We start from the raw sequence: 23,794 nt of genomic DNA on the forward strand, positions 1-23,794 counted from the left end.
AGTTATGTGTGGAAAGTTCATCAGGCAGAAGGTTGTGGGTGCCTGCAACACATTGTTAGTGGAGGTGGTAGGGGCTGGAAAAACAAGGTCATTGACGATGTATCCAGGTAGATACATGAATGGGGAGGGAACAAAACGACACAGAGCTTTTGAAAATAGGTGGCAGGTTTAGACAGAGAAGCTGAATCGGCAGAGGCTTAGAGGGCTGAAGGGCCTGTTTGTGTAAATTTCTTTGTTATTTGTTCGTCTCAAAGTAAATGCCAACATTGCATTTGCCTTCCCAACTACTGACTCAACCTACAAGTTTTACCTTGAGAGAATGGTGGACTTTGCAAGTCTCTTTGCACTTCAGATTTCCAAATGTTCTCCCCATTTAGAAATAGTCCATGCTTCAATTCTTCTTTGGGAGCAGGAAGAACAACCTGAACTTCAGTTTGACCCACTATGAACAGGGTAATATAGACCTCTTTATCATATTCTGTAAATGCAATCTTGTCAGTGGCACGGTGGCACAGTAGTTAGCACTGCTGCCTCACAGCGCCAGCGACCCCGGTTCAGTACCCGCCTCGGGTGACGGTGTGTGTGGAGTTTGCACATTCTCCCCGTGACTGCGTGGGTTTCCTCCGGGTGCTCCGGTTTCCTCCCACAGTCCAAAGATGTGCAGGCTCGGTGAATTGACCATGCTAGATTACCCACAGTGTTAGGTGAAGGGGTAAATGTAGGGGAATGGGTCTGGGTGGGTGGCTCTTCAGAGGGTCGGTGTGGACTTGTTGGGCCGAAGGGCCTGTTTCCACACTGTAAATAATCTAATCTAAGAGATGCCATTTATTTGATGATTAGGGTAAAACTCCAATGTGTAATTGCTTCTTTGATATGCTACTGTACCCTGCATTTGTGAGAAAACACTTACATGTAAAGACATTTCTATGAATAAAGTATAAATTTTCAAATTAAAAGAAATCTTGCACTCTCAAAGCAGATTGCGAACCTCCCACAACCCCGAGGGCAGTCTCATAACACAGCAATACCAAAGCCACACAAAGAACAGGTCAGATGGAGAGACAGCACCAAGGACATTGTTCCCAGGACAGGAACAATGGAAGCTCCTTACTTTTACAGAAGAGATATTCTCACCAACCTGCAAAGAGCTGGAATTTCCTGATCCCATTGATACTGTCAGGATGTTGCATTGTATCGTGATTCAGGACATTCATCCGATAACTGTTTTGTAACTAGATTACTCCATATCCAGATACATTGTATCTTTCCCCATTTTCATTCATCTTTTTGTATCAGACTCCTATAAAACCTGACTTCATCCTCAGCTCAAGGAAGAGAACCCCTGATCTCCCTGTACAGACTATCAGTTCTGTATCAGACTAGTCAGTTTCTCTTCCAACCATATCGCTTGTAATAAACAGCTTGTCAATTTCACCCGATCTGATTTGTGTACTATCTGCCTTATTGGGCTAATTTCTCCCACAGGGTCAGTGTGGCCTTGTTGGGGCCGAAGGGCCTGTTTCCACACTCTAGGGAATCTAATCTAATCAGATATCTATCTTATATTTCAACGATCATTAGTACATCTCATTGGTAAAACACGTTCCGTTATTAGTGTAAGTAAGTAAGTCCCGTAAATCAAAGACATGTGTAAACGATATTTACATTTGAATCACAGGCGACTGTTTTTCAAAGCAAAAAAGGGTGTTGAAAACGTGTAATGTGCAGCCAGAGAAGACGGTGCTCTCAGTTTAAGCTCTCATCCAAACAATGTTGAGAAATATTTACTTGTACCTGGCACCTTTAATCTTAATCGCTTGGAATAAAGATCTTGTCGATTTCACCCGATCTGGTTGTGTGCTTTCTGCTTTATTGGGACATTTCTCTGACAGTTTGTCGATATTAGTCGACAGCTCCTTTTTCTCTGAACAGGGTAAGCGAACCTGACATTTTAAATATAGCCCAATTCGAACCTGGCGGCCAGTCCTGCCCCAGCCAGTCAGACCAGAGAAAGGCTGGATTGGGAGATGCCAGTGTTAGACTGGGGTGTAGAAAGTTAAAAACCACACAACCCCAGGTTATAGTCTAACAGGTGTTTGCAAGGTTTGTGAAGGTTTGTAGTTTGAGGTTTAAGGTGTAGTTTTGCTCGCTGAGCTATAGGTTTGATGAAGAAGGGCTGATGCCCGAAACATCAATTCTCCTGTTCCTTGGATGCTGCCTGACCTGCTGCGCTTTTCCAGCAACACATTTTCAGCTCTGATCTCCAGCATCTGCAGTCCTCACTTTCTCCTCCTGATAGGTTTGATATCCAGACGTTTCATTCCCTGGCTCGGTAACATCATCAGTGGCGACCTCGAAGTGATTAGAAGCTGTTGTCTCCTGCTTTCTATTTATATCTTTCTCCTGGATGGGGTTCCTGGGGTTTGTGGTGATGTCATTTCCTGTTTGTTTTCTGAGGGGTTGATAGATGGCATCTTGATCTATGTGCTTGTTTATGGCGTTGTGGTTAGAGTGCCAGGCCTCGAGGAATTCTCTGGCATGTCTTTGCTTAGCCTGTCCCAGGATAGATGTGTTGTCTCAGTCAAAATGGTGGTTTTTTTCATCCGTGTGTAGGGCTACGAGGGAGAGAGGGTCGTGTCTTTTTGTGGCTAGCTGGTGTTCATGTATCCTGGTGGCTAACTTTCTTCCTGTTTGTCCTACGTGGTGTTTGTGGCAGTCCTTGCGTGGAATTTTGTAGAAGATGTTGGTTTTGTCCATGGGTTGTACTGGGTCTTTTAAAATTCTGATCTGTGTATGCAAATGTTTACGTATGTATGGCATGACCAACTGTACAGACCATCAAATTATTTTATGAATAAAGTATATTTTTGAAATAAAAAAATCCGTTCTGACATAAATCTCTCAATAGAATTTTACACTTCATCAATTGGCATTTCAAAGTAGTGATTGTGGGGATTTGGCTAAACTGAAGACAGCATCTAAAGGGACAGGATTTGTCTGGGAACTGGTGTGAGATGGCAATGGTGCTCAGCTTGAGAGAAGTATTACATTGGTTGTGTCACTGGAAAGCAAGTGACAGAGTGAGAAGGGACTGAGTGGGAACTGCCTAGATTGCCACATTCAGATCAAACAATGTCGAGAGAAAGGGCTTTGAGGTTTGTATCTTGAGCAAACTTTGCTCCACCCCAGCTGGGACTTGAACCCACAATCCCTGGTTTTGGGAGGACAGTGACTTATCCATTGGGACACTGGGCCTGTCCAAAATTTGGGGGTGTGTGGTGATTGTAACTTGACCTTTTCCCTCGAGGTAATTACTGCCAAATTTGATGCTTTTTTGTGGGCCGGCCCTTTCTTTTCAAACACAATTTGATGAAGAGTCGTCTAGACTTGAAACATTTGCTCGCTGTCTCTCCATAGATGCTGCCTGACCTATTGTGATCTCCTAATTATATCAATTCGAGGAATGAAAAGACAGATTGATGTTTGCTTTTTTGTGTGTCAGTAATTAATATTGCAAAGTATCGATTATATGTGAGGAATAATCATCTTTCTAGAAGTTTCCTTGGTTGTCCTGACTGTCAGTTTCAGTTATTTCTCCAACCATGATTCCTTGCCACCTCCTTGGTCTTGCTGTCTCACCTGGCCTTAGTCCTCTCATCCTCATCCTTCCATCACAAAGAAGGCCAGCTCTGATCACTAACCCTAATCTACATCCCACATTCACATTCCAGGTCTGCGGCCTTCTGTATTCCTCCTTGGGAAAAAGAACTATTTCCCAATTCACTGATAACCACACACTCAAAACAAAAAACGTTATCCAGGCCTTTGACCCCCCCCCATTCACCACAACATTTCTGCAGTGACTGATTTACTCAACCCCACCATCACCTCCACTTGTGATCCCCAACAGATCCGTTCCCCTCTCGAGCTGCTCAAGCCTATTCAATGTCCTCCAATGAGAAGGAAAAAATACAATATGGTTTATTATACAAAATCTTCATTTCTTCTGGTTAAAATCTACATCATTCTATGCTTCTGTCTCAGTTACAGGCCACCTCATTAAAACCAAAATAAGACAAAAGATGTTTTATCAAGCCAGGTTACTCGTATAGATGGTATTGCAGTTAATGTAGTTTGTATACATTTCAGCAAGGCCTTGGACAAGGTCCCATGTTGGAAACTGATAAAGTTGGTAAAAGCTCATAGGATCAAGAATTACTTGACAAGCTGGATCCAAAATTGGCTTAATGGCAGGAGGCAGAGGGTGGTTGTGGACGGTTATTTGTGTGACTGTTCAGTGGCATACGACAGGGATCACCATGGGTCTGTTATTGTTTGTGTTTATTTATAAATAACATAAATAAGAAGGTGGGGGGATGATAAGTAAGGTTTTGGATGATACGTAGATTAGCTGGGTGGTTCATGGTGAGGAGAAACATTTTAGGTTACAAGAGGATATTGTTGATATATACACTTCCAGGCAGATCTGTGACAGATGGAATTTGACCCTGATAAGTGTGAGGTAATACACTTTGGAAGAAGTAAGGAGACAAGGGAGTACTCAATGAATGGCAGGACATTAGGAAGCTCAGAAGAACAGAGGGATAGTGGGTGCTTTCCTACAGATTCCAGAAGGTGGTTAAACAGGTTAATAGGTAGTTAAGAAAGCATAGAGGACACTTACCTTTATCAGTTGAGAGTGTGGTGCTGGAAAAGCACAGCAGGCCGGGCAGCAGCCGAGGAGCAGGAAAATCAATGTTTTGGGCAAAAGCCCTTCATCAGGAAGAGTTGGCAGGTCATGTTACAGTTGTTTCAGACTTTGGTTCGGCCACGTTAGGAATACTACGTGCAGTTCTGGTCCCAACATTGCCGAAAGAATGTGGACCATGGCTAACTATGAAGAGAGGTTAAGTAGATTAGGATTATTTTCATTGAAAAGAGGGAGGTGGAGGAGGGCCCTGATTGAGGCCTCAAAAATCATGAGAAGTAGACACAGGATCCACCGTCTCCCTTTACGTGGAGCAGGTGGTGAAGAATCAGTGGACAAAGCTGAATATAATCTGTCGAATAAATTGTTGAAAGAGGCATTTTGAGCAATAGTGGAATAGGCAGGCGGTAAATAGAGGGAAATGGAGCAAATGCGGGGGGGATATTTGGTTATTTGAAGGGCTTGATCCTCTTATGAAAAAGCTTTGAACATAGCGGTTTATTGCAAGATGAAGTTAAACGTGCGGCATATCTGTCGATTTGGGTGAAACTGAATTGAACATAGAAAACCGTATGACGCACAAGTTAGCGGTATAATTTGAAAGATCTGTTTTTTACTTGTAAACCAGGGGAGAGCGCGAACGCAGTCCCCCACTACCACAAATTTTGCAGTCGAGTATCCCGCATTTGGGGACATCGCAGGCGTCAGCACACCCGAAGTGCAATGGGATAGCCTCGTCCTGGAGAACCACCTTTTTTTTATTTCAAAAATATACTTTATTCATAAAATAATTTGATGGTGTGTGCAGTTGGTCATGCCATACATATGTCAACATTTTCATACAGAGATCAGAATTTATAATTTTTATATACAGGTCTGTACATTTATCCATCATATGTCGATATATTTAACCTGAGGCGTCAGCGGAGCCCAAATGACTGCGTGGGCCCCCTGTTCTTCTTTAGGCAGGCAGATGTTACACGGTGGTCTTTCCCCACCGCGCCTTGGCGGCAGCTGCCCCAAGCTTCAGCGCATCCCTCAACACGGAGTCCTGGACCTTGGAATGTGCCAGTCTGCAACACTCAGTTGGGGTCAACTCCTTCAACTGGAAGATCAACAGGTTTCGGACCGCCCAGAGAGCGTCCTTCACCGAGTTGATGATCCTCCAGGCGCAGTTAATGTTCATCTCGGTGTGAGTCCCGGGGAACAGACCGTAGAGCACGGAGTCCCGCGTCACGGCGCTGCTCGGGACGAACCTCGACAAACACCACTGCATTCCTCTCCAGACTTCCTCTGCATAGGCACATTCCAGAAGGAGGTGTGTGACAGTCTCGTTCCCCCCCACAGCCGCTTCGAGGGCAGCGTGCGGTGCGGCAGAGAGTCCGGGCGTGTATAAAGGATCTCACAGGCAGAGCCCTTCTCACCACCAGCCAAGCCACGTCTTGGTGCTTGTTGGAAAGTTCTGGCGATGAGGCATTCTGCCAAATGGCTTTGACAGTCTGCTCAGGGAACCGCTCGATAGGATCCGCCCTCTCCTTTTCCCGAAGGGTCTCAAGGACGCTACGTGCTGACCACTTCCTGATGGACTTGTGGTCAAAGGTGTTTTTCCTCATAAATATCTCCACGAAGGACAGGTGATACGGAACGGTCCAACTACTCGGAGCATTCCGCGGCAGCGGAATTCGAAACACCGGGGACAGGTAGAACCTCAGTACGTGGTGACACTTGGTGTTTGCGTACCGGGGATCCACGCACAGCTTGATGCAGCTACTCACAAAGGTGGCCATCAGGGTGAGGGTGGCCTTGGGTGTAATTTTTCCCCCGTTGCCCAGATCTTTGTACAGTGAGTCCCTTCAGACCTGGTCCATCTTTGACCTCCATATAAACTGGAAGATGGCCCGGGTGACTGCAGCGGCACAGGTTCTGGGAATAGGCCAGACCTGTGCCACGTATAACAGCAATGACAGGGCCTCACACCTGATGACCAGGTTTTTTCCCGCGATGGAGAGCGACCGTTGCCCCCATCTGCCTAGTTTCTGTCTCATCTTCCTGATCCGCTCCTCCCAGGTCTTGGCGCACGCCCCAGCCCCCCCGAACCAAATACCCAGCACCTTCAGGTGGTCGATCCTGACGGTGAAGGGGATCGAGGATTGGTCTGCCCAGTTCCCAAAGAGCATGGCCTCGCTCTTGCCTCGGTTTACCTTGGCCCCCGAGGCCCTTTCGAATTGGTCACAAATGCACAGGATTCTGCGCAAGTACAACCGAGAAGCAGAGAACCACCTTGGTGATCATGGTATCTCCCCTGCCAGGTAAATATGCTCAATACTCACTCAAACCCAATAATAGACAATAGACAATAGGTGCGGGAGTAGGCCATTCTGCCCTTCGAGCCTGCACCACCATTCAATATGATCATGGCTGATCATCCTTAATCAGTATCCTGTTCCTGCCTTATCTCCATAAGTCTTGGTTCCACTATCCTTGAGAGCTCTATCTAACTCTTTCTTAAATGAATCCAGAGACTGGGCCTCCACTGCCCTCTGGGGCAGAGCATTCCACACAGCCACCACTCTCTGGGTGAAGAAGTTTCTCCTCATCTCTGTCCTAAATGGTCTACCCCGTATTTTTAAGCTGTGTCCTCTGGTTCGGCACTCACCCATCAGTGGAAACATGTTTCCTGCCTCCAGAGTGTCCAAACCTTTAATAATCTTATATGTCTCAATCAGATCCCCTCTCAGTCTTCTGAACTTGGCCATCTAACCTCCTCATATTTCCCAGCAAATCAGGGGACCACGATCAAAAGGCAGGGAAATAGACTTGACATACAGATTGCCCATCATAGAGCTAAATTTGGATTGCGTTTGAGGGGCTAAATGGTCTCCACCTGTTGCTGTAAATTGTTTCCAACAATGTAACATCATTGGTATGAGACAAACAATCCCATCCCTGTCCCTTCCCCATGCTTCCTGTTCCCTGGGCTATAATTGAGTGGTAACCTGTTATTGTCTTTGAGTTCATTAATTCCAATGATTTGACAAGTTCTGTTTAATCAAAGTAATTAGAATCAGGATCACAGAATAATGATGAATAACATGAATAATAATAAACCAACTCAGTTGCTGGTTTATAATGGCCCTAATTTGAAACTAGGCAGAAACATTTATATGAATTGCTGGTGTCATGCTTAAGAACTGATTGATCATTTCAGAGGAGCCTCTTGTGGAACAGTGGCTGTGCTCCAGATTTGCACCAGGAGGCTGGAACAAGTCCCATTTGCTCCAGAGTTGTGGAACAGGTTGATTAGAAAATATCACAATAATTTAATTATGAAACAGAAACACAAAATCACCGTGTCTGGAGAATTTTCTCCAAATACAGAGCAAGAGGAACTGCAGTGCCTTCTCCAACCATTAGATATGCTGTGTTCGGAGGATTCCATATTTACCCAGTGACTAAGGCAGGAGAGTCTTGATCCTGATCTGGATATGAGTGACCCAGGTTGATCCAACTCTGTCTAACCCATGCTGTACCTTCTCTGCAAGTGTTTGATATGGCCGTCTACGTGTGGAGAAGTTATTTTAACCCCACTTTAAAATTAGAGTGTTACTCCTTCAAATTCATAGCAGATGCTTGTTAAATGTAATGAAGGATTTCTGCCTCAATCACCCTTTTAGACACTGGGATATCCAGACGCGCATGACCTTCTGGGTGAGAAACTACTCCTTAACTCCCTTCTGATTCTGACATTAATGACATTCAATAATTCCTCCCTGGTTATTGAGCTCTCTGCTCAAAAAAATAAGATTGAACCACCCCTTGGTTGCCTCTGTCACTTCTCTCTTTTTCATGAGCCACCTGGACAAACTCCCATTCCTGCACTCCCCCATTCCCGCCCTTTAGCGAAACTCACAACTTTCTCTAGTTTCTGTCCTATTTCCCCTCAGGCCCTCTCTGAGCTCATTTTGTCCATGAGAGCGACCTCCTGTTTCCTTGAACAGATTATTATGAGTTGATCACTTAACATCCCTTCTTGATCCCTATGTTTATTGATACCGTTCATGGTTCTCCTCCTCTGATTTGTCCCTTTAACAAGTAATTTATGCTGTTAACACTCATTTCCTCGAAGAAACTAACCTTTTAGCTATTTGCTCTTCCAACCTACTGCCCCATTTCCAACCTCTCTTACGCTTCAAAGTCATTAGAATTGTTACCTTCCAAATACTGGAAAGTGACCGAGAGTCATGAAAGAGGTAAGGGTCCAGGGACAGAGCCAGGGATCAAGCAAGAGGTGAGGCATCAGAAGAGAGGGTGAGGTACTTTTTTTACAAGAAAGTGATTCATGTCTTGAATGAACTTCCAGAGGAAGTGGTGGATGCGGGTACATTTATAAGACATTTAGATAGGTACATTAAACAGAAACGTTTGGAGATACCATATATGGGCCAATCACAGCCAGGTGGGACTAGTTTAGTTTGAGATTATGGAGGGCAAGAACTGGTTGGACCAAAGGGTCTATTTCTGTGCTGTGTGACTATCACTTGAAGAGTGTGAATGGCTTACAGAGAAGTTGGCAAGAGACATTATTCCGCAGGTCAGTGCCCAGTGACAACTTTATACTCTTAACAGTTACTGAGCACAGATTCACTTTCCAGGCCATCACTGACATGTCCCTCTCTCTTGTGCATGCGCTGATCCCACCACTGTAGATCATCACTGCCTTGATGCTGTAGGCCTTACTTTTCTGATCTGCAATGAAACACTTCTGAGGATACATAACCCCACACTGATGCTGTCAGTCCGAAAGTCTCCGAGGATGAAGAATACTATTCCCACACTAGAAATCCCTGTCAAATATTTACCAGACGAACTGAGACAGCAGCTGCAATAAGTGAGGTTTTATTCAGATGGGACAATGACAAGTTTAAATCCCCACCTGATCTGCTGCTCAAAGTCACCTCCATTTCCCCGGTCAGTTTCCCAAGTTTCAGGAAACTCATGTTGCTCCAGAAATATTTGGATTGACTGTGAGAGACGTCAATCAGAGAGTCCACCCACTCTGCCCATTGTCTCCTCTTCCTCTTCCAGAGCTGGTTCACTTCCTATAGGGACTGAAAACCAAGTGAGGAGATGGTGAGTGAAGGAGCAGCTTTTATACAAATTGTATCCCATAATATCCACACCAATCTTCAGGCAGTCTGACTATCCTGTGGGTAATCAGGGGGTGGAAATGTCCCTTATGCTGTGTGAGAAGATCCAGCTGAGAGAGCTGTTTACTCGGTGCTTTGTGCTGAACTGTTTGACTGGAGCTGTGTGTTGGATATTGAGTGTGTTTATTGGAAGCATTTCCCTCTGATTTCCAGGTTGGGTTTTGTTGATGGATCATTCCGGAATATGAGATGGTGAGGTGTAATTATCTGGAGATGCAGGGGTCTGAGAATTCTTACTGATTTCCTGTTGTTGAGTTCTCTGTGTTGGGAGCTGGTTGTTGTCCTGTGGACAATATTACGTTCTTCCTATCTCAGTAATCTCTTTAATAAATAAACTATTCGAAAAACGCCCTTGGGCTAGCATGGAGCCTGGTCAATGTTGGGCTGTAACAGAGAGAGACACCAGGACCAAAAGTGTTACTGACTAAAGAGTGACGAAGCTGCTTTAACTAAGGGTTTACTATAAGAAGTAAATTTCTGGAATGAGAGGTAAACGAAAGAGAATAAAAAGGTGTGGATCAAGAGGCCGACCTGCACTGAGACCAGCGGCAGAGTCACATCATAACCCACATTGTGATGTGTGTATCTGGACAAAGAAGCTGATTGGTTGAGGACCCAAGGGGGCCACAATCAAGGAGTCTCAGTCCCTGGAATTGTCCAAAAGTTACAAGGTTCTTGCAAACTATATAGATGAGAGTGGGTACTCAGGAAGGATGGGCAAACTGACGACCTTGGTATAGGGAGCTTTTAAAGTGGCCAGAGGAAATAGAAATGCGTTTGTGGTAGGGGACTGTACGGTAAGGAGGATAGATACTATTCTTGGCAGCCAAGAGCAGTGAGAAGGCTGTGTTGACTGTCTGGTACCAGAGTTTAGGATAGGGGATGAAGAAGAGCTTGGAGAGGGAGGGGAGGGATCCAATTGTTGTTGTCCCTGTTGGTATTAACAACATGATAGGACTCGAAAGGAAACTGTGCTGAAAGATTTTAAACAGGAGCTAAATTAGAAAGCAAACCCCCCAAGGTATTAATCTCTGGGTGACTACCTGAGTCATGAACAAAGTAGTGCAGAATAAATAAAATTAAGGAGTTTAATACATGCCTCAAAAATTGTTGTTGCTGGACTAGGTTTCAATTAATGGGGCACCGACACCAGTACTGAAGTGGAAGGGAGCTGTTCTGGTGGGTCAGGTTATTGTGCTGGGACCAGTGTCTTGGCAAAATGAATAACTAGGGCTATGTGAAGGGCTTTAAAGTAATCAGGGGTAGGGGGCTTCTACAGTAGGCATGGGTTTGGGAGAGGGGATATGTATGATTTCAAAGCAAGAGGATATGGCAGCAATACAGTGCAGCTATTTGGGTAACGATACCCAAAGTGGGACAGGAAAGTACAGAGTATAAAAACATAGAAAAACATCAACAATAGGGTCAAAGCTGGAAACAGTTGTAAAAAGCCAAAATTATGGCTCTTTATTTGAACATTCATAGTTTTGGAGCAAAACAAATGAACTAATGGCACAAATACAGATTAATAGCATATAAAATATGATTGTATAGCCATTGTGGAAACTTAGTTACTAGGAAATCAATACTGGGAACTAAATATTTAGTGATATGACTTTTTGAAAGAGTGGTGGAATTAGCATTGTTGGTACAGGATGGAATAAGTACAAAAGCAAGAAATGATAGAATCAACACTGACCTTCCGAAGAGCACCCCCCCCCCCCCCCTCCCAGATCCAGCACCTGACCCTATCCCTCCAACAACGCATTTCCAATAGCTAATGCACCTAGCCTGCACATCCCTAGATACTACGGGACAATTTTGCATGGCCAATCTACCTAGCCTGAACATATTTTGACTGTGGGGGGAAATGGAGCACTCGGAAGAAATCCACACAGACACAGGGAGAATATGCTAAACTCCACACAGACTGTCGCCTAAGGGTGGAATCGAACCTTGGTTCATGGTGCTCTGAGGCAGCAATGTTGTAAAATCCTTATGGGTAGAGGTGAAAACTAAAAAGGGGAAGGAGGCACTGGTAGCCGTAGTCTCTTAGCCCTGTAACAATAGCGATACAGTGTAACGGAGAATAAATTAGGAGATAATAAAGGCATGTAACAAAGGCAGTACATTAATCATGAGTGACTTTAACCTTCATGTAGATTGAGATAGTTATATTAGCAGAGTTAGCAACGAGGAAGAATCCATAGAGTCCATTTGGGACAGATTCCCAGAACAGCGACTGCTGGACAAGCACATGGCCAGCAGTAAATTCAGGGGCGCATAGGTTAGGTTGATCTTAGATTAAAATAAATGCTCGGCACAACATCATGGGCTAAAGGGCTGTACTGTGCTGTACTTTTCTATATCCTAACAATTTATTGGGAATTCAAACAGCGATCAGGCTATAGCAAACTTTGTTTTAACCGGTACCTTATGAATTGGACCTCAATAATATCGACCCTCCATTACATTTCCATTATTTTGCATGTGCTTTTACATTGATTGTTTGGACCTCTTGATCAACCTAAGTATGTGATCAACCGGCACATGCCTGGCCCTGGTTAATAAACAGTTTGCTGTCTTTGAGTCTGGTGATGTGGAACGAGGCAGGTTGGTTTGCAATGCAAAGTAATGCCAACAGCATGGGTTCAATGACCACACTAACTGAGGTCACCATGAAAGTCTCGATAGCTCCCCTCACCTGAGGCATGCTGACCCTCAGGATAAACCACCACCAGTTCTCCTTCTCTCTGTCTCCCTCCCTCTCTCTGTCTCTCTCTCTCTCTCTCTCTCTCTCTCTTTCTCTCTCACTCTCTGTCTGTCTAATGGACTATAATCTGCTGTAGTTTGATTTTTGACCTTGTCCCCTCCAGTCCAACTCTGGCATCTCCTCATCGTCTCTCTAATCAGAGAGTAGCTGGATGGTTCTCAGGGACTTTGGTGAATGAGGCAGGTTTACTAAATTATGTCAGAGATAAAGATCTCCTTGGAAACAGGTCGAATTCAGCATTCAGTTTGAGAGGGAGCAAAATGGGTTGGAAAAATCTGGGCTAAATTTAAATAAGGGTAAGTACAAGGCAATGAGGACAGAGCTAACTTGAGCGGATGGGAAATGAGATTAGCAGCAAAGATGGATGAGGAACACTTGCAAACATTAAGCATATAGTTCATGGCTCGCAGCAAAGGAAGAAGAATTCTGGGAAGGGGTAGGCCAACCATGGTTAACCAGGGAACTTAACATGAAAAAACATATACTGTGGCAAAGATTAGTTATAAGACAGAGAATTGGGAATATTTTAAAATCCAACAAAAGACAACCAAAACAAAGAGGGAGAACATAAACTTTGAGGGAAAATTTGCAAGTAATATCAAGACTGACAGCAAGAGCTTCTTTAAATATAAAAAAAGGAAGTGAGGTGGACATTGGCCCCTTAGAGAATAAGACTGGAGAAATAATAACGGGGTACCAGGAAATGCAGAGCATTGAATAAATGGTTTGCATCTGTCTTCACAGTAAAAAAAAGACTGAAAACATTCCAATATTACTAAATAATCAAGGGGCAAAAGGAGGCAAGGAAGTAAATGTAATAACTATCACTAGAGAAAAAGTACGAGGGAAACTAATATGGCTAAAGAACACAGAAACTGAATTATTTAAAGGGAGAAAGGCAGTGGAAAGCTACATGGTGATTTGAGAATCCTTGTGCATAAATCACTAAAAGCGAACATCCAAGTTCAGTGGATAATAAGGAAAGGAAATGGAATATTGGCCTCATTTCAAAGGGAAATGGAGTATCAAAGTAGGGAAGTTTTGCTGAAACTATACGCAGCAATAGTCAGACCACAGCTGGAGTAATGTGACTAGTTTTTACAGTCTCACTATCCCTGTACTCACAACACAGTGAAGTTAAACATTCAAAGACACTCAAAATTGACCCCAACCAGACTTTGTGAAATACCAGTAGCACACTTGGTGGATAGTCAAAACCAGCCACCACCTTTAAACAAAAAAATGAACAATTTATTAAAGCTGAGCAAAGTTAAACAACACAGAAATCTAATTAATGGCTATGATTTAAACTCAACTTTCTCTGATTCTAGCCCCCACTCTCAGAAAGAAAAACAAACACAGAGAATAAATCAATAGAAAAAGAAGTGAGATGCAATTGGCCAGTTCACTTAAGCTGCTTCCATTATTGTAAATATCACCAGCACATGGAATTGTTCATTATTTGGTTTTATTTGATTTTCAGACAACATTCATGCATTCAAATGGTTTCTAGTATGCCCCCAGAAATATTTATTTACTTCTCATAACTGACATCCTACTTTCCAAACTTTAAATAAATTGATAATGGGAAGATAACCAGGGAGTAATCACATCACGGTCCTCTGATTCTCCTGAATCAGTCGTGAACAGTTCAGAAAGGAGAAAGTGAGGACTGCAGATGCTGGAGTATCAGAGCTGAAAAATGTGTTGCTGGAAAAGCGCAGCAGGTTCTGAACAGTTCAGAACCAGTTCAAATTTTCGTTTGTCTTTATGTTGTTTCCCCAACATTTTCTTTGTTATACTGGTTGGTATCATAACTCTCTGTGAGGCCATAATTAATTCAAACATCCTCCATCAGTTTGAACATATTGCCTCTCCAGAGTCAAAGTGTTCATCATAGAGCATTCTTTGAACAAGAAGCAAACTGCAATTAATGTCCAGCTTGGCCTCACGAACAAAAATCAGTTCATTTGTTCTCTTTATAAGAAATCAAGCTGCTGCTTATCATCCAAAGGTCACCTTCAGCTCCCAGCTTACAGTTCATGGCTTCAAACCAAAAATGATGTAAATAAAGAAACAAACAACAAGGATTCTGATAACTCTGGTATTTGAGGCAGGCCAGTGAAAGTTCACTCGGGTTGATATGGATATGGAGGGGCTGTTTTATGAGGAGAGGCTGAAGAAGTTTGGCCTGTACGTTTGGCCCAGTGATCCCACACCGACCCTCCGACGAGCATTCCACCCAGATGCACCTCCTAACCTATTCCTGTAATCCTGCATTTCCCATGGCTAATCCACAGGAAATTTAGCATGACCAATCCACTTAACCTGCACATCTTTGGACTGGAAGAGGAAACTGGAGCATCTGGAGGAAACCCACTCAGACACGGGGAGAATATGCAAACTCCACACGCACTGTCCATTGGAGTTTAGAAGGATGAGAGGTGAGCTTATTGAAACATTGTCAGGGAACTTGACAGGGTCGAGTTTGAGTTATAAAGAAGGGTTGGAAAGGTTGGGACTTTTTCACTAGAGCGTAGGAGCTTGACAGGCAACTTTATAGAAGTTGATGAAATAAGAGAGGTATTGATAGAGTTACTGGTAACTCTAGGTCTTTTCCCAAGGGTGGGGAATTTCAAGACTGGGGACACATTTTTAAGGTGAGAGGAGAGAGATTTTAAAAATACACGAGGGGCAAATTTTTTATACATAGGGTGGTTCACGTGTGGAATGAAATTCCTGAGGAAGTGGTGGATGTGGGCACAATTACAAGATATTTGGACAAGTACATGAATGGGAAAGGTTTTAAGGGCTGTGGGCCAGGAGCAGGCAGGTGGAATGAGTTTAGTTTGGGTTTGGTTAGACCAAATGGTTTGATTCTGTGCTGTATGGCTTTATGACTCTGTGAGTAGAGATTATTTTGATAGTCTAGGACCAGAGGCATTAATCTCAGAGTAAGGGGTCACTCATTTAAGACTGAGATGAGGATACCTTTCATTTTTCAGAGGGTAATGATTCTGTACCAGGGAGGGTTGTTGAGACTGGATCACTAAGTATATTCAAGGCTGAGATGGACAGATTTTTAATCAGTGAGGGCATTAAGAGTTGTGGGCATAAAGGGAGAAGGCTGGAGTTGAGGATTATTTGATCATCCATGATCTCGTTGAATGGTGGCACAGAGCTGATGTACTGAATGACCTACTTCTGATCCTACATCTTATAGTCTTTTATATGGAGCCTTTTATGTCCAGGTTGTCACATAGTATTTTACAGCCAGTAAAGTAGTTTTGAAATGTAGTTATTGTTTCATGGTACAAAATGTGACAGTCATTATGCGCACAGCAAGCTCCCACAAACAACAGCGTGTTAATAACCAGAGAATGTGTTTTTATTTGAGTTGATTAAAGAATTGTGGTAATCCCTGTGGAGTGTGGTATTACCTCAAAGCGATATGAATCCCAGACCTCTAACATGACAACTAAAACCAACATTGTCTAAACAGTACCAATTATACAATGATACGCTAATGACAGAAGAGATCTTTAAGTCCTTTAACTTCTAACATGTTTGAACATCCCAGCCCACAGTTCAAATTTATGAATGGTTTTCAGCTGGTTTCGAGGAACCAGTCTCACATCAAACCCTACCCCCTCCCCCCCCGCCCCAGTTTCCAATAGGTTCATGTCTCTCAATTTCACTGAATTGTAACTTGAAGTGACTGTCAAATGAACCATCTGCCAACATTGAGGCCCACTCCAGTGATTCCTAACCTGGCCTTGTCAGGATGAATATTCTGAAGTCTTTAGCTTGTCACAGGATCTGTCTCTTCAATCAGAAATTATGCCCCCTCCCACATTTTCCCTGGCAGACCACAGAAAGGTCACCCCCTCCTCTCCAGTGACCACACTGATTGCAGTCCTTGGCTCCGGTGTCTTTCTCACTCTCTCTTTCTCTGTAATACGGGGTAGACAATTTAGGACAGAGATGAGGAGAAACTTGTTCACCCAGAGAGTGGTGGCTGTGTGGAATGCTCTGCCCCAGAGGGCAGTGAAGGCCCAGTCTCTGGATTCATTGAAGAAAGAATTGGATAGAGCTCTCAAGGATAGTGGAATCAAGGGTTATGGAGATAAGGCAGGAAGAGGATACTGATTAGCAATGATCAGCCATGATTATATTGAATGGTGGTGCAGGCTCGAAGGGCAGAATGGCCTACTCCTGCACCTATTGTCTATTGTCTACTAAATGGTTTGTGCAGTCAGCACCAGCTGCTCTTGTCTTTTTCTTTGGGAGTGATAACTTTGTATCTTGCTTAGTAATTTCCAACCTGTCCTCATGGTAACCAAGCAGGGTTATGTAACGTCACAACAAACCCTCCTTTCCAGAGTGTCAAATTTTCCATGAAGTTTGAAAGATACCTTAAATATAACAGTCTTATAAGCATCTCATTCATCATGCAATCCTGATTTTTCGACTGTGGGAAGGATTGGAATGATCTGGGGACACAGATTTCTCCCAGTTTCTCAGGAGAGGGTGGGTTTGATCATCCACTCGATATTTTTTTCCTGAAGACACGTTAACATTGTGTCTCGCTTTCATGTGCTGACTCCAGCATGGCTGTGAATGGAGGTGATCATGGAGCTTCCACTTTCCACTAATCTCCGGATACAGTGCATTATCCTCTGCCATTTCTGCCACTTACAATCAGACCCCATCACCAGAGATATATTTCCCTCCCTACCTCATCTGCATTCTGCAGAGACCATTCCCTCCATGACTCCCTCATTAGGTCCATGCCTCCCACCCCCCCCCCCCCCCCCCCCCCCCCCCCAACCCCCCTGCCCCCACCAACCCAGCCTTCATACCCGGCACCTTCCCTTACTGCTGCAAGAGGTGTAAACCTGCATCCAGACCTCCATCCTCACCTCCATTTAAGGCCCCAAAGGATCTTTTCACATCTGGCAGAGAGTTTCCTGCACACCCACCCACTCATCTACTGTGTCTGTGTCTCAACGTGTTCTCCTCTACATCGGGGAGACAGGATACCAACTCACGGAGCATTTCAGCGAACATCTTTGGGACACGTGCTCCAAAGAATCCCATTGCCCTGTGGCCGACCACTTCAACTCGCCTCCCACCCCACCAAGGACATTGAAGTTACTGGGCCTCCTCCACCTCCAAATCCTAGCCACTCGACGACTGGAGGAAGAACACTGCATCTTCAGCCTTGGGATCCTTCAACCATGTGGCATCAATATCGACTTCACTAGTTTCCAAATCTCTCCTCCCCCCCCCCCCCACCTCATCCCAAGTCTAACCCTCCAACTTCGCACCGCCCTCTTGACATATCCTACCTGACCATCTTCCTCCCCACCTATCCACTCCACCCTCCCACTGACCTATCACACATCCCCCCCACCTGCATCTACCTATCACCTTCCCCCCAGTCCCAACCCCACCCTCCTATTTATGTCTCAGTCCCTTTCCCATCACACATTCCTGATTGAACGACTTATGCCCAAACGTTGACTCCCCTACTCCTCGGATCCTGCCTAACCATGTTATACCTTTCCAGTGCCACACTTTTTGACGGTCCAGCATCTGCAGTCCTCACTTTCTCCCTGTGGTCATGGAGCTGCCTTCTCCTGTTACTGGTTGTCCACAATTCTCAAGATGTATGAGGGAGTTGTAGGAAGTCATGTTTCCTTTTCTTGTTTTACAGAAGGATTGCACCATACTACACCAGAAAATACAGAGAGGGTAGTCACTGCAGATAGATCCTGCCTATCATCAACTGCACAACGGTGGGGAGAAATCCAGTCCCTTCAACGTATTGCTCAACACAGAGAAGGTTGGGCAGTGAAACCATCATCTGGAAATTGGTCGGGTCAGGGGAGCTCTGACATATCATCAGATCTGAAACTGGTCAGTGGTGTGAAGCCTTCCATCAGAACCAGCCTTTGTGAAGGTTCGCTGTGGGTGATTGGTGAGGGTGAGGCTGGGAAGAAATCTGAGTGGTCTGCAATTGTGGTGAGAGCTTCAATCATTGAGCCTCTTGAATCACTGACTCACTCCTACAGGGGAGAGGCCATTCAAGTATGAGGTGGTGTAAGGAGGGCTCCATAGGTTCATAGAATCTGGTGACATGTGAAGTGCATTTGTTACAAACACTGTTAACACAAGGCTATTCCATGGAAGTTAAACCATTCAAGTGTGAAGTTTGTGATAAATATTTTGTAACGTCTACAACCCTCTTGAGACACCAGATGATTCACACAGGGGAGAAACCCTTCAGGTGTGAGGTTTGTGAAAAGGCTTTTGCTTACTCCTTCCACCTGCTAACACACCAGATGATTCACACCGGGGAGAAACCCTTCCAGTGTGAAATTTGTGAAAAGGCTTTTACTGATTCTTCTCACCTCCTGAGACATCAGAGAATTCACACAGGGCAGAAACCATTCACATGCAAAGTGTGTGACAAATCGTTCTCCCAGTCATCGACCCTTCATGTACACCAGCGCATTCACACAGGGGAGAAACCATTCACGTGCGAAGTATGTGACAAATCATTCTCAGATTTAGCGCACCTTCGCAGACATCAACGTATTCACACAGGGGAGAAACCATTTACCTGTGGGACGTGTGACAAATCATTCTCGCAGTCTTCAACCCTTCATGTACACCAACGTGTTCACACTGGGGAGAAACCTTTTATATGTGAGATTTGTGATAAATCATTCTCGGTTTCATCAACTCTGCGTAATCACCAACGTATTCACACGGGGGAGAAACCATTCACCTGCAAGGTATGTGACAAATCATTTTCGATGTCATCACACCTCCGTATACACCAACGCTTCCACACAGGGGAGAAACCTTTCACTTGTGAGGTGTGTGACAAATCATTCTCAACATTATCACACCTCCGTGTTCACCAACGCATTCATACAGGGGAGAAGCCATTCAGGTGTGAGGTGTGTGAGAAACTGTTCTCAAGCTCATCCACTCTCCTGCTCCATCAAAGGATTCATACAGGGGAGAGACCGTTTATATGTGATGTTTGTGACAAATCATTTTCACGATCATCGAATCTCCTGCTTCACTGGAAGATCCACACAGGGGAGTAATAGTTCAAGTGTGAGGTTTTTGACAAAGCTTTTTATAATGTTTCTCCTGGGACAGAATGGGATTCATGTAGTGTTTGTGACAAGGCTCCTACCCATTCCTCTGATCTACTACAGCGCTAGCTGATTCCCACAGGAGAGAAAACATTCAGGGATGAGGTGTGTGACATAGTCAGTATATATCTGGTTTATTAGCATTCAAACAGGAGAGAAACAATTCAGACTGTTGTTGGATCTCCTTGAACATGAGTGAACCCACACAAAGTCTAACTAGTCAGGTTCCTGCCAATCTGTACTCAGAATGTGAACCTGTACACAGTCTAACTGTGCAGGATGTTCAGTGGGACTGGGACACAGAACAAGAAGCAGCTTTCACTCCCATCAAACAACTAGTGATGACATCACCAGTGCTGAGGGATTATGATGTAACAATGGAGTCACCCTGCAGTGTGATGTCAGTGAAACAGGACTTGGAGTAACCCCCAGGCAGTGAGGACAACCCACTGTGTTTGTATCCAGAGCATTAACACAAACTGAACAACTCTGTATACAAATTGAGAAAGAGAGTGTGAATAATGACTTTGCTTTTACCAATGCCTGTTTGTGACAGAGAAAGTGATGGTGGACTCTGACCACAAGCTAATTCACAGGATGTCTCTCAAACCACTTTGATCTTTTCTTAAATGTTTGCAAAGGACATCACTTCCAATTGATAGCTCAGAAAATTAAGTAAAGTACAACCAAGGGAAATAGATATACAACACTAACGTGCTGTTGAGAACTGCACTGTCTCTGAAGGAATTTGATGCTGGTGCAGATTGCAAAATATTCCAGATTCAAGAAGCAACAATATGACATGCTCTGGAAATCATTAACCCAGACATTGGCTGTGACAGAAAAGTGTCTTCCATGACTCAATTCTTCAGATGTAATTCTTCAAATGTTACAAGAAATTGTGATGAAAGAATGGACTAAAACCATTATGGACTCCCCTGTGACTGTAAGAGAATATTGGACAAACAGAGATGAAGTGATCACCCAAGATTGCATCTTGGTTATCCCTAAAGGTTATCCCTAAAGAGATGAGAAAAGAGATATGGAAACACATCCAACACAAAGCATCATGGAATTGAGTCTAGTCTGAAAAAGATAATAGAGGTGCTGTACTGGTCAAACATTAACAATGAGGTGAAGCACCACATCAGCCAGTGCAGTGCTTGTAATGAACATCAAGCTAAACAAGATAAAGAGATGATCATGACTCGTCACATCCCAGACAGCCCATGGATGAAACTTGGAGTATACCTCTTCACTCTCACTGAAACTGATTATCTTGTCACAGTCGTCTATTTTTGAGACGTGGGGGGAGTTAGAGCAGCTCCCAGTGAGATTGTAGACTGTCTGAAACCACACCAGTCGTCATGAAGTTCATGACATTGTGATTAGTGGCAATGATCTCAGTTCACAAGTGAAGAATTCAGACATTTCCTGAATGATTGATTAATCCACACCACACATCATCTCCAAATTATCCCCAGTCAAATGGAAAGGCTGAGGCAGCAGTGAAAAAACATTTCATGAAATCCAGCAGACCACACAATTAGTGAGTGTCTATACAGTTCAATTTGTTTTGATCACTGAACTCTTCTGGCCACCCTACAGGACTGTAAATAATAGTGACAATGTAACAAGCTGTATGGAGCCACCACACTTGAATGTGCTCCACATTTCTTTGAAATGATCATCCCAGTCGAGAGTGTGGTGCTGGAAAATCACAGCAGGTCAAGCAGCATCCAAGGAGCAGGTGAATCAATGTTTCGGGCATGAAGGGCTTATGCCTGAAACATCGATTCACCTACACCTTGGATGCTGCCTGACCTGCTGTGATTTTCCAGCACCGCACTCTTGACTCTGATCTCCAGCATCTGCAGTCCTCACTTTCTCCTAAATGAGATCATCCCAGAGAACTTTCTGATGAGATTGATGTGGAGGAGCTGGTGTTGGACTGGAGTGGACAGAGTTAAAAGGTTTATTTGGAAGCACTGGCTTTCACAGAGCACTGCTCCTTCATCAGGGAGTTGTGGAGCATATGGCCATAAGACACAGAATTTATAGCAAAAGATTACAGTGTCATGTAACTGAAATGATAAATTGAACAAATCTAGATTGTTATTAAGTCTTTAATCTTTTAGAATGGGTTGCAGTTTTTGGTTCATTACTATGTAAATTCCAGAACTTCTTTTATGTTACATTCTTGAGATAAGGTTTTATAATAAAGGGTGACATCTCAGCTCAGCTCCAAAAACTGCAACCCATTCTAAAGGATGAAAGATTTAACAACAATGTAGGTTTGTTTAATATATCATTTCACTTACATGGCATTGTAATCTTCGTAGAATCCCTACAGTGTGGAAACAGGCCCTTCGGCCCAACAAGCCCACATCGCCCCCCCCCCCCCCCCCAAAGAGTAACTCAGCCAGACCCATTACCCCACCCCATTGTCCCATGCTTACCCCCGACTAATGCAGTAGCCTAGACATCCCCGAACACTATGAGCAATATAGCATGGCCAATTCACCTAACCTGCACATCTCTGGATTGCGAGAGGAAACTGGAGCACCCGGAGGAAACTCATGCAAACATGGGGAGAATGTGCAAACTCCACACAGGCAGTTATCTGAGGTTGCAATCAAACCCAGGTCCCTGGTGGTGTGAGGCAGCACTGCTCACCACTGAGGCACCATGCCACCCCTTTTGCTATAAATTCTGTGTCTTATGGTCTTATGCTCCACAACCACCTGATGAAGGAACAGTGTTCCAAAAGCTAGTGCTTTCAAATAAACCTGTTGGACTATAAACGGGTGTTGTGTGATGTTTTTTAACTTATGAGATTGAAACCAATTTGATCTAACAAACAGGGTCTTCCCATCAAAACCAGCTCCCAATCTTAATGGATTGATCATGAACCAGGATGTGAGATTGTTACAATGTGTGAGGTGATTTGGTGGGGAGGGGTTTTACAGTAATCATTGTCCTGGTGTTTTTTTTGGTGGTTTTGAGAGTATGTAAATGCATTGAAGTGAGCCGGCTCTTGGGAGTGCATGTGGGGATATGAATTATAGACAGACCCTCTTAGGTAACAGGGGTTTGACTAGTACCATGGGGAATGTTTGTACTGTCCTGTCTGGGAGGACTACTATTCTAAATATGGTGAGTAAGTAGAGGGTAAGTCTCTACAGACATGAGTTTCCTCAGCCCATCAGACCTTGATGTAATAATGGTGTGATAATTATACTCTTCCAAGATTTATTTCGTGTTCTGGGAAATGGCATGAGTCATTTTCAACTGTTTTGTTATTTTGTTCGATTCGGAGTTTGATGTACACTGAATAAGGTAAAGGTAAAATGGCTATAGTCCCAGGATTATTGTGTTGTTTTTTCTGTACTTCCTTCAAACTATTTTACTACATTTGTTGCTCCTAATGTGCTCCTTTTCATTAGTGAGATCAAACACAGACCAAATGACCACTTTGTTGAACAACTTCACTCCATGTGTAAGAATGACCCTAGCTTCCCAGCTACCTACCATTTCAATCAACCATCTTGCTCTCAAGCAATCATTTTTGCCCTGTGCCTGCTACAATGTTCCATTGAAGCACAACACTTCATTTTCCACTTCAGCCTCGAGGTCCATAACTTCAGAATCTTACCACATTATATCTGATCTCGATTTGTCTTCCCCCAACCACACGTACACAACAGTCTTGTCTTTTTTTTATCTTAGCAGAGAGGATCCATTCTCTTCCCTTTCACACAGCAACAGGAGTGGATCATTCAGCCCCTTAAGCCTGTTCTGCCATTCAACATGGTCATGGCTGATCATCCAATTCAGTAGCCTGTTCCTGCTTTCTTCCCATATCTTTTGATTCCTTTTGCTCTAAGAAGTATATTTCACTCCTTTTTAAGAAAAATTCAATGTTTTGGCC

The 23,794-nt window shown here is 43.9% G+C and overlaps 1 protein-coding gene and 1 pseudogene across 1 annotated transcript in view; one reads left to right on the top strand and one right to left on the bottom strand.

Annotated features, from left to right (window-relative positions):
- Positions 1–5,333: 5,333 nt before the first annotated feature.
- Positions 5,334–5,470, bottom strand: LOC140455761 (U1 spliceosomal RNA; annotated as a pseudogene).
- A 4,090-nt stretch (positions 5,471–9,560) lies between these two features.
- The window catches only part of LOC140455649 (uncharacterized), a 35,056-nt gene continuing 20,822 nt past the window's right edge, over positions 9,561–23,794 (top strand). Inside the window, exons 1-3 of the mRNA XM_072550625.1 lie at positions 9,561–9,838; positions 14,989–15,132; positions 18,408–21,412. Of these exons, the coding sequence (XP_072406726.1) occupies positions 18,877–19,812 (936 nt within the window). The 5' untranslated portion in view covers positions 9,561–9,838; positions 14,989–15,132; positions 18,408–18,876 and the 3' untranslated portion in view covers positions 19,813–21,412. The remainder of the gene's footprint in view (positions 9,839–14,988; positions 15,133–18,407; positions 21,413–23,794) is intronic.

The sequence above is a fragment of the Chiloscyllium punctatum genome, chromosome 30, assembly GCF_047496795.1.
Source record: "Chiloscyllium punctatum isolate Juve2018m chromosome 30, sChiPun1.3, whole genome shotgun sequence".
NCBI classification, from domain to species: domain Eukaryota; kingdom Metazoa; phylum Chordata; class Chondrichthyes; order Orectolobiformes; family Hemiscylliidae; genus Chiloscyllium; species Chiloscyllium punctatum.